Source organism: Drosophila albomicans, chromosome 2L, assembly GCF_009650485.2.
Source record: "Drosophila albomicans strain 15112-1751.03 chromosome 2L, ASM965048v2, whole genome shotgun sequence".
NCBI classification, from domain to species: Eukaryota; Metazoa; Arthropoda; class Insecta; order Diptera; family Drosophilidae; genus Drosophila; species Drosophila albomicans.
This window is the reverse complement of record NC_047628.2, coordinates 161,523-173,364: the sequence shown is the minus strand read 5'-3', so window position 1 is coordinate 173,364 and position 11,842 is coordinate 161,523. Positions and strand designations below refer to the sequence as shown.

Below are 11,842 nucleotides of genomic sequence, written 5' to 3'. Positions count from 1 at the left end.
TATTCGGTAGAAAATTCCAGATCTTAAGCGATCACAAACCACTAGTTTGGCTCAGTAACATTAAAGAACCAAACATGAAATTACAAAGATGGAAAATCCGATTAAACGAATACGATTATCAAATCAAGTATTTACCAGGAAAAGAAAATAACGTAGCAGATGCACTTTCACGTATAAAAATAGAAGAGAATTTCTTAGGAGAAGATGCAATTAGCACAGGAGCAACTATACATAGTGCTCAAGAGGACAGTCAATATCACATACCAATAACCGAAAGACCTTTAAACTACTTTAACAGGCAAATAGAATTCATAAAAGGTGACGATAATAAAGTTGAAACAAACCACTATTTTCATAAACTTAACATAAAAATGTCTTATAAGGAAATGAATAATCAATATGCTAAAGATATGATAAAGGAATATCTTTGCTCGAAAAAGAGTATTGTCTATTTTCACAATGAAATAGATTTTCCAATTTTCCAAAGAGCTTATTTAGAAATAATAAATCCAAGTAATATAACTAAAATAATGAAAACAAGCTTAAAATTAATTGACTTACAAACTTTTGCAGAGTTTAAAGAATTAATTTTAAAAACATATAAAAAATTGTTACATCCAGGTATAGAAAAAACAATAAATTGGTTTAAGAAAAATATTACCCTGATTACCAAAAACGAATACAAAATCTAATTAATGAATGTTGTTGGCGCATTTGAGTAACAATAATTAAGAGCAAGAAGTAGTAAATGAAGTATCATGAAGTTGTTAGAATTAGGGCGAAGCGAGAGCGCAATAAAGCTTTCGTTTGTTGCTCTCTGAGCGAATTCGCCTCGCTTCGCCACTCTAGTTAAGTTAGGCTTAATGTAACTTAGCATAGAATCATAAACACAGTTGAAAGTGAGAACTCTACAGCGCGTCATCATTTACTCCGTTTTCGTCGTCTACAACAACAATTAGGTCCAGTCTTTGTGTTCGCGAATAAAGCGGAATTATAATTGCAAAAACTCTTGTAATTTTTCATGGCGCCCCCGGGTGGACACTAATTGTTGTTGAACGCGAGTGCTTGATTTAAAATATAAAACAGAAAACAAACCAAAACAAATTCGCGCCGGTCGTTTTTAAAGATATAAACAATCAATTGTCTTGTGCCAGTGCTGTGATCTCCTTGTGTTTGTCATCGGTGGATTTTTCGGCATCATCGCTGGAGGATACCCTGCACCAAGCAGAACACACAGAGGAAAGTGGCTGGGATCATTAAAGATCGCCAATTCCAGGTACTGTGCGAAAAATTGGAAGCGAAAAACTGAATTGGTTGCCAAGTTGCAAAATTCTAGTGACGCTTTCAATTCTTGGCACATACGTAATAGTAGAGCATTTGTTTTTAAATTTTATATTTTAATTTAAAAAAGTGAACCGCTTAGGCAGAATATTGTTTTTGTTTTCTAAGTGAAAGTGACTAGAGGAAATTCTTATTTCCATTGCATCGAACTTCTTCTCTTAGTTCGTTGCAATTTTCGCTTTCGTCGCCCCCTTTGTCACCAGATTCGTAGCCGCTGTAAGTTGTGTGCTGTTGCTAAGCGCACATACGTATATACATACATATATACCCGCAAGCCAACAAAATAATACATTTTTTTTTTAATTTTCTTTTTCGTTGTTGTTGTTGGAAGCAACAAGATTTATTTTGTATTTTATTTTTATATTTTTTTTTGTCGTCTCCTCTAATAACCTAAATAAAAAAAATGAATTCGAAAGAAACTCTTGAAGGCTCTAAAAAGAAACTTGCTATTTGTGTGAAGAGCATTTGCAGAGTTAATAATCAAATTCTCGATGACACGATCGGTCGAGATTTGACAGAGCTAGAGTGCAGGCTTGAGATGTTGTCGTCGCATATTGAAAATGCTCTCAAATATCAAAGCAGAATTGAGACATTTGACGAATATGACGATTACCGGTGCGAGTTAGAAGAGATTTGTATTACTGCAAAGGCAAGGCTGAAGGCGATGGTGAAATCGTTGACCGATACTTCATCCGCCAATATATCGATTCAGCCGATTGCCGCTCCTCGTACCCGTCTGCCTAAACTCTCATTGCCAAAGTTCAGCGGAAAGTATTCCGAATTTAAAAATTTCATAAGCTTGTTTGAGACTCTTGTTGACAATGACCATTCAATTCCGCGCATTGAGAAATTCAATCATCTCATTTCTTGTCTCTCTGGTGAGGCTCTTGGAACGGTGAGAGCGTTTCAAGTCACCGAGGACAACTATGAGAAAGCAATGGCGAGTTTGAAAAGAGTATATGACAATGATTGTCTGATATTTAATGAAAATATCACTGCTCTTTTCAATTTGCCAAAGATTTCGCAGCCCTCCGCTTCAGCGTTGCGAAACTTGATTGACACTGTCTCTGCGATATACGGATCTTTGTTGTCGATAGGTGATGATAAGAAGATTGCAAATGCAATCCTTATTCACCTGGTCATGCACAAAGTTGATGCAATGACAAAGAAGAAGTGGGATGAGCAGCTAGATTACACGAAAATTCCATTATGGAGTGAGTGTGAAACTGTGCTTAATCGTCGATATCAGCACTTGTCAGCTGAGAATTCGACAAAGTCCGATAGCCAAGCCGTTTCCACTAAACAGCTTAATAAAAGCTCGTTTTCGTGTACGACGCTCAAAGATAAGATTGATCAAAAGGCCCAAATATGCGAATATTGCAATTCCGAAGATCATTCCATCGTGAGTTGCTCGATGTTTGCTGCCTTGGCAGTTAAACAGAGATTCGACTACGCGAAAACAACTGCATTATGCATAAATTGTCTTCGGAAGGGTCACACTGTCGCCAAATGTAAGGCAAAAAAGTGTCGTGTGTGCAGCCGTTCACATCATACGTTGCTGCACATATATTCTGCGACTACAAATAGTAGAGCGTTACCACCCCGAGTCTCTCCGCTGTTGAGCCTGATCGTCCATCCACTTCACATGCGATGCATGCGACCGTGTCGGATAAAGTGATCCTGGCCACAGCAGTCATCAAAATAAAGACGAATTCAGGCGATTTCGTCTTAGCCCGAGCTTTGCTGGACTCTGGGTCACAAATTAATTTTGTGACTGAGGAACTAGCTCAGCGGCTGCATTTGCGTAGAGAAGACTCGTGCATCAGCTTGCTTGGCATTGGTGAATCCAATTCTCAAGTTAAGAAAAAGATACACACTGTGGTGAAGTCGCGAGTTGGCTGCAATGAATACGCGATCGACTTATGGATCCTCAAATCGATCTCAGGTTATCAGCCAGATCACACTGTAAATGTCAGTGGCTGGAAGATACCTGACAATATTCAGCTAGCGGATCCCTATTTCTACAAACCGCAGAAAATTGATCTTCTTATCGGCGCTGAAACATTCTTTGATCTATTGTCCGTTGGCCAAATCAAGCAAGGTCCAGAGTGTCCAATCCTCCAAAAGACAAGCCTTGGGTGGATTGTCTCGGGGCGGTACACTCCTGGTGAAAAATCTCACCAGAAGATGACTGTCAATCTGAGCTATCAGGAAGAAAGTTTGAGCTCGATTGACAAGACCTTGCTGAAGTTTTGGACTGTCGAAGATGTGCGCTCTCCCTCCAAAGTCCTTTCCGCTGAACAACAAAGTTGTGAAGATCATTTCGCAAATAATGTGAAAAGATTGCCGTCTGGTCGTTTCGAAGTAAGACTGCCGTTTAAATCAGATCCGCACCAGCTTGGGTGCTCATTTGAAGTTGCTAAACGGCGGTTTTTGTCGCTTGAAAAACGCTTAACTCGAGATCCCGAGTTAAAGCGAATGTACTTGGAATTTATGGAAGAATATGTAGAGATGGGCCACATGTCCGAAGTGAGTCACATCCTTCCAAGTACACCACACTATGTTATTCCGCACCAATGTGTATTACGACCCCAAAGCACTTCGACAAAGCTGAGGGTCGTATTTGATGCTTCGTGTCGCACTTCGACACATAAGGCGTTGAATGACATTCTTATGGTCGGGCCGACCATTCAAGAAGAGCTGTTTTCGACTCTGCTTCGTTTTCGATTGCATAAATATGCATTAACGGCCGACATCAAAAAGATGTACCGCCAAGTTATGGTGCACGAGGCAGATCGAAACTATCAGCTCATAGTGTGGAGAAAAGATCCATCAGACTCGTTGAGATTATTCAGATTAAATACTGTAACATATGGCACTGCGCCAGCGCCATTCTTGGCCATACGGTGTTTGAGCCAGCTGAGCGAGATTGCGAAATCCTCGCACCCCATGGCAGCTGAAGTTATCAGGCAAGACTTCTACGTTGACGATATGTTGACTGGTGCCGCATGCGTCGAGGACCTGAAGACAATTAAGTCTGAAGTGTCGCAGATACTGCTAGGAGCAGGTTTTGAACTTGCGAAGTGGTTCTCGAATGCTCCTGGGTTCTCCGCATCAAACAGTACACCAAAGCCGATAACGATCTCCGAGACTGACGCAACCAAGACTCTAGGTGTGATTTGGTTGCCAAATGAAGACGTGTTCCAATTCCGGATCGACGATTCATTCATGGGTCTTAAAGCGACAAAACGGAACATTCTCTCGGTGACATCGCGGTTATTCGATCCGCTTGGCCTATTGAGTCCCTTAATTATAAAAGCAAAGATACTGCTTCAAGAGCTCTGGCTTCAAAAGTTGGAGTGGGACGAATCCATACCATTGAGTTTGGATACATCGTGGCAGCAATTGAAGTCAAATTTGACACAATTGCAAAACATAAAAGTGCCACGATATTTGTTCACAGAGCCTACGTCACCGATAGAGATACATGGCTTCGCCGACGCCTCAATAAGAGCGTATGGGGCGTGTATTTACGTTCGTACGCAAACTGCAGAAGGTTGTAAAGTATCATTACTAACCTCAAAATCAAAAGTAGCTCCCCTCAAGACTAAGACTCTTCCTAGACTTGAGTTGTGTGCAGCTCACCTTCTTGCAGAACTCTGCCACCGCATCCGAAGGCTGATCCGAGCTCCAATTGAACGGACGGTTCTTTGGTCAGATTCGGAAGTCACTCTTCATTGGATCCGGTCACATCCTTCCACTCTCGCGACATTCGTGTCGAATCGAGTGGCCGAGATTCAAGAGTGGTCAGAGAGCGTGGAATGGCGTCATGTTCCAACTAAGCAGAACCCCGCAGACATTGTATCGAGAGGTTGCGATGTGACTGAACTGTGCGCGTCAATGTGGTTTAGTGGTCCGTCATTCTTGATGGAACCACACGACGCATGGCCAGTTAACCACCATTTCGTCTCTGAAGAGACGCGCAATTTGGAAGTGCGCAAAACAGCTGTTGGACTGACAGCTATAGTGGTAAAGTCAGATCTAGTGGACTCGATCGAAAGTTTTTCGTCGCACACAAGTCTGTTGAGAGTGTTCGCTTATGTGTTCCGCTTCATTCGAAGATGCAAAGACAAAACAGTTCAATTTGAACTGGTTCCAACGGCATCAGAACTGAAAGAAGCATTCAGTAAAATAGTAGAAGTAATGCAGGATTTCGAATTCAGAGACGATATAGAAAGGGTTCGTAAGAGTACACGTGTGAGCTCGAGGCTACAACGACTCAATCCTTTCATACATGAGTATGAAGGATCTTGGTGTTCGTTTTCGTTGTTGCGAGTCGGGGGCGACTGGTAAATGCTCCTATTTCGTATGATGCTAAGTTTCCACTCCTCTTGTCGAAGCGCTCACAATTTGCTCGCAGCTATGTGAGGTACCTTCACTTGACCAACTGTCACGCTGGCCCAAGAGCGCTCGTGAGAATTCTCAGAGAACGACTTTGGTTAGTCAATGCTCAAGAGCTTTGTCGTCAGACAGTACGATCATGCATCCGTTGCTTTAAATGCAAACCTCGGTTGCTTACGCAAATAATGGGAAATTTGCCTGCTGATCGACTCCGAGCGCTCCGCCCATTTTCAATTTGTGGCGTAGATTTTTGTGGCCCGGTTGAGACAACCTATAGGATTCGGGGAAAGCCGCCGTACAAGTCGTACATAGCTTTGTTCGTCTGTTTTGCGTCAAAAGCGGTTCACTTAGAAATTGTATCCGATCTGTCAACTAACGCATTTCTAATGGCTTTCCAAAGGTTTGTTGGTCGAAGAGGATGCCCGAGCCGAGTCCATTGCGACAACGCGACGAACTTCGTCGGAGCAAGTCGCCATCTGGAGGAGCTAAGGAAGCGAGTCGAGGCCGAGGAGAACGCAGTTCGCGACTTCGCATTAAGAAGCGGATGCGAATTTGCGTTCATACCGCCGAGGGCTCCTCACTTCGGAGGGCTATGGGAGGCAGGTGTGAAGTCTGCAAAGCACCTACTCCTACGGACGGTGGGCAACGCCCTGCTCACGGCCGAGGAGCTGCAGACAGTGGTCGTGGCGGTCGAGGCGGTGCTCAACTCCCGCCCGCTAGGAGCCGTAAGCAACGACCCCAACGACGGCGAGGCACTAACCCCAGGGCATCTACTGGTGGGCGGACCACTGGTGGCACCGGCAGCATCGCGGACCCCGGACCAGGAGGGTCTGAGTTGCTTAAGGCGATGGCGAGCTGTCTCGTCGCTCAAGCGAGCGTTCTGGCAGCGATGGTCCCGGGAGTATGTGCTGGGCCTGCAGGCACGGGCCAAGTGGGACCGGTTGCAGCCAAATCTGCGAATCGGAGAGCTCGTCGTCGTCGCAGAGGACAATCAGCCGCCGATGCAGTGGATGGTGGGGCGAGTCGTGGCGGTGTACCCAGGAGCGGACGGGGCGGTGCGCGTCGCAGACGTGCGAACTAGCTCAGGAGGGCTATACAAACGGCTAGTAAACAAATTGGCGCCTCTGCCAATCGTATGAAGGCACAGCCGTTCATCGGGGCCGGTGTTGGCGCATTTGAGTAACAATAATTAAGAGCAAGAAGTAGTAAATGAAGTATCATGAAGTTGTTAGAATTAGGGCGAAGCGAGAGCGCAATAAAGCTTTCGTTTGTTGCTCTCTGAGCGAATTCGCCTCGCTTCGCCACTCTAGTTAAGTTAGGCTTAATGTAACTTAGCATAGAATCATAAACACAGTTGAAAGTGAGAACTCTACAGCGCGTCATCATTTACTCCGTTTTCGTTTTCGTCGTCTACAACAACAATTAGGTCCAGTCTTTGTGTTCGCGAATAAAGCGGAATTATAATTGCAAAAACTCTTGTAATTTTTCAAATGTGAAATTTGCAACATAGCTAAAACCGAACATAGAGATACAAAACTCACGTTCGAGATAACACCCGAAGTACTTAATGTTAGGTATAAATATGTTATAGATTTTTATATGATAGATAAGAAACAATTTCTTTCTTGTATAGATGTTTATTCTAAATTCACAACATTAGTTGAAGTTCAAAGTAGAGATTGGTTAGAAGCTAAAAGAGCTTTACTAAAAGTTTTCAATGAAATGGGAAAACCCATAGAGATAAAAGCAGAAAAAGACTCAGCATTCATCAGTGCGGCTTTGCAAATTTGGTTACAAGAAGAAGGCATAAAAATTAACAAACCAAAAAGTAAATCAGGAATATCAGATATAGAAAGGTTTCATAAAACTATAAATGAAAAGTTAAGAATAATAGGAAGCGACGATAATATAGAGAATAAAACAACAAAGTTTGAAACAATATTATATACTTATAATTATAAAACAAAACATAAGGCAACTAATAGAACTCCAGCAGATATTTTTATTTATGCAGGAACCCCTGAATATAACTCACAAGAGAATAAAGTAAATCAAATAAATAACCTCAATAAAAACAGAAGTGATTTTGAAGTAGATACACGATTTAGACAAGCTCCATTGGTTAAATCAAAAACAACAAATCCTTTCAAAAAGACAGGTAATATTAAAAAGCTTGATGAAAAACATTACGAAGAAACTAATAGAGGTAGAAAAGTTACACACTATAGATCGAAGTTTAAAAAGAAAAAAATAATTAACAAAAGTAAATATGTTAATTCCAGCCCTCATGATGAAACATCCTAAATTGCTGATGTTACTCATATTGTCAACTATTTGTACAACTGTAAACACTCAACAAGTCGAAGTAAATCCCATTCAAAATGATCAAGGATTCATCCTATTTGAGTCAGGAACAATTAATTTACCAATATCCTTCGAACATCATTGCTTAACTATAAACGTAACACAAATAGAGAACTCTTTTGATTTATTATTAACTCAAAGCCATATCCTTAACAAGTACCCCCAAATAAAATATTTAATGAATAAATTAGAAAAGAAAATGGCAGGTATCAGAATAACAAGTCGTACTAAACGAGGTTTATTCGATTTCATAGGATCATCACTTAAATTCCTTTTTGGCACGTTAGATGAAGAAGATAAGAAACAATTAGAAAACCAAATTAACATTATTGCCCATAATTCAATTCAGGCAAATAATCTTAATGATTTTATAAATACATTTAATCAAGGTATTAATATTATAAATAATCAAAGCAAAATTTTGGAAGAAGAAAAACAATTAAATTCATTAATTTTTAACATTGAACATTTTACCGAATATATAGAAGACATCGAACTAAGCCTACAATTAACTCGCTTAGGAATATTTAATCCAAAATTACTTAAACACGATCAAATAGATCACATTAATCACGAAAAGTTGATGAATATTAAAACTTCTGCTTGGTTCAGTACACTTACAAATGAAATTTTCATCATGTCCCATATTCCATTGAGTAATCTTGAAACCAAAACTTTCCAAGTAATCCCTTACCCAGATAAGAATGGACAAATCATCAATGAAAGTGTTGAAGGAAAATGTTATTTACACAATAACTTTGTTTCGAATTCAATCTCTAAAAAGATCATAAATGACCAATGCATAACTAATATAATAAAACATGAAACTCCAGTTTGCACCTTTAATAAATATCGTAAACAAGAATTTATACAAATAGTAGAACCAAACATCATAATAACCTGGAACTTAACCAGAACCAAACTAAATCAAAATTGTAATAATTTAGAAATATACATCGAAAAAGATAAAATAATAAAAATATTTAATTGCACCATTGAGTTAAAAAATGTTAAAATTTCAAATAGTGCGCAACAATTTACAACTATTATGTTTACAGAATATAATGTAACTAAAATAGAACCACTATCACACATTGAAATAAATGAAATGATTATGTATAACAATAGAGAAAACAATAATTATAAATATCCAATAATTATGATTGTATTAATTTTAATCCTCATTGTTATATACAACTTAGTGAATAAGAAAATTAAAACACTATTCAACATAATAACACAAAAATTTGTAAGAACACATGACACAGACATAAGTGCTAATGCTGAAACCGATAATATTGAAATTCCAGTCCCACTTATGTACCCCGAACTAAACGCTTGAGGACAAGCTAACCTCTATAGGTTGGGGGAGTAATATATCCACCACCAGAATAATTTCTCGTACATGACAAACACTCATAATTATTCCCCTTCCAAATTCTTTCCCACAAATCATATCATAAACATAAACATTTGTCGTGACGGCACCAACTGTCACAAACAAAAAGATCCTATTACATTGGCGATCGTGCCACTTCCAAAAAATCCAAAGTCCATTAAAATTTTCCATTTGCAACTTGAGGACTCAGCATTACTGCACTAACACAAACACAAAACATCACACGTATGTTAGCCCTAAGTCGTAATAAGAACTTTCATGTTAGAGCTCAGCATATTGTGAGTTTAGTTTTTAAAGACACTTTCCTCACTTAAGACGCGTAGCCCGCGAGCTTATAAATAAAAATAAAGTAGTCTATTAAGTAAACAAAAATAAATCCTTGTGTTTTATTTTTTTTACTGTTCGTGCACCGCGAACATTTAATTATATATAATATTTGCACACACATGCATACGCGATTGGCGGAAAAAACAAATATAATAATTTTTTATTATATTTATTTTTATTATGATTATACATATATAATATAAAAAGCACAGAAAATGTCGTCCGAAGCAAAAATAGAAAGGAACTCGGCAAAAGATATTGGATTCTTTTGCACAATATGGCGGAAAACCAAAGGGCGGACTACCGTGGAAGAAATGATAGGAAAGAAGAAAAAACTTTTGTGGTACTTATCTGAGGAGTATGCTGGAGTAGCGATGATGAAGTTATCCGGCTCGAAGGACCAAATGATTATGTTTTTCCGTTGTGAAAATGAAACACTCGCGTTTGTTCACTAATAAATAATATATTTTCGACTTTCGGGTTATTATACAAAATCGTAGAGAGTTGGGGGGTGATTAGATCGTGGCTTAAGAGTCGTGGTTTGGCACTGACCTAGTAAAAATGCCGACGGCACCGATCTATTGCCGAGCCGTGCTCAGCGGTGGAGAGTTGTGGAAGAGAGAGATGTTGAAAGCACTGGAGCTTGAGTTCTTTCTTACGCGTGAGCGCATTGCTGGTGAGCGAAAAGCTTTGAGTGCTTTTCGATCGACGGAGCGGAGGTGTGCCACTCACCTACAATGCGCTCGCACCAACACTCATCATTGTGAGGTTTATCTTGCACAAAAAAAATTTGATTCATTTCAAATGAAACTACTAATTTTTTTTTAATATTAAATCCTAGTGATTTTAAAATCAATTTATTTTGTAATGATAGTGCAGGAGCCTTTAATCTGCTCTTGTTGAGATCGGTTGTGACGCGGAAAATTATTTTTCGTCTTACTCTGCGCCTAGCTGCGCAGAAGGGCGACAACTCTCAGCTTAGTAATAAACAGATTGAATATAAGGGAATGCTTCGTTTAGCTGGTAAAACTCCGTTGGAAATCAGCACAAAGCTTATGAGCTCTCAACGCCAGTGCACTACTCATAACATAAGTACTATTACTACTACAATTACTTTTACTAGCGCCACTAGTAACTCAATAGTTAATACAGCAACTGCAACAACTAGCAGTGCTTGTTTTGGTGCAAATAATTTATCGCCAACTACCTCAACTCCAATCATAAGTGGAGCCGCGACCTAAACACTGAGTGGAGCCGCTTTAAGAATGATAGACGTTCAAAAGCGTCAATTAAATAAACGAAAGAAATTGATTTCTCCTAATACGAGCTCCAAAAGGGTATATATGTGGGAATGGGTCTGGCAACGCCAATCTATCCACCTATCAATTAAGGGAAGAAAGGAGTATCGATTGGGAGTGAAGTCGATAGAATACATTTTGTGACGACGACGAGGAAAAGCAAGACGTGCTAACGACGACCGCGACGAATATATTCAAATAATTTAATTAATCAATAGACTAAATATAAAAATAATTAAGGATTAAACTTATAAACATTATCATAAAACCAATCCCACATATATTGGGGGCTCAACCTAAAAAGAAAAGCCAAATGAAGAACTTACTATATTTCACAATGTGGTGTAAAGCAAATTAAACTATTTCACAATGTTGTGCAAAGTTGCGTAAGCGATTACAAGCGTGTGACAGATACACATTTATGAATACATACAAAAATCTTGAACATTGAGACACATACTGGTGAAATTCGAAAAAGATGTCTCGACTTGGCGAAGGACGTCAAAAATTTGCGCATTGAAAAAAGGAAGAATATTAGTTTGCTGCAAAAATTTGTGTTTGAAAGTGAAGGGGATCGTAAAAATCGTGAACGCTTACGTGAATTTAAAGGATTTCAATGTGATGAAACTAGGCAAGAATATAAGGACAAAATAAATTTCGTTGCTGCAAATCTAACAGACCGTGATCTTGTTATAATCTGCCATTTGCTTGA

At 39.3% G+C, this 11,842-nt stretch overlaps 1 protein-coding gene across 1 annotated transcript; it reads left to right on the top strand.

Moving 5' to 3' along the window:
- Nucleotides 1-758: 758 nt before the first annotated feature.
- On the top strand, nt 759-7,205 carry LOC127565058 (uncharacterized). Its single transcript, XM_052002093.1, has 3 exons — nt 759-766; nt 1,127-1,276; nt 6,143-7,205. The coding sequence occupies exons 1-3, from the start codon at nt 759-761 to the stop codon at nt 6,879-6,881; spliced, it is 897 nt and encodes a 298-aa protein (XP_051858053.1). The 3' UTR covers nt 6,882-7,205.
- Nucleotides 7,206-11,842: the final 4,637 nt, after the last annotated feature.

Coding starts and splice junctions, on each gene's coding strand:
- LOC127565058 (XM_052002093.1), top strand. Junction 1,277..6,142: donor TTAAAGATCGCCAATTCCAG/GTACTGTGCGAA, acceptor GGCTTTCCAAAG/GTTTGTTGGTCGAAGAGGAT.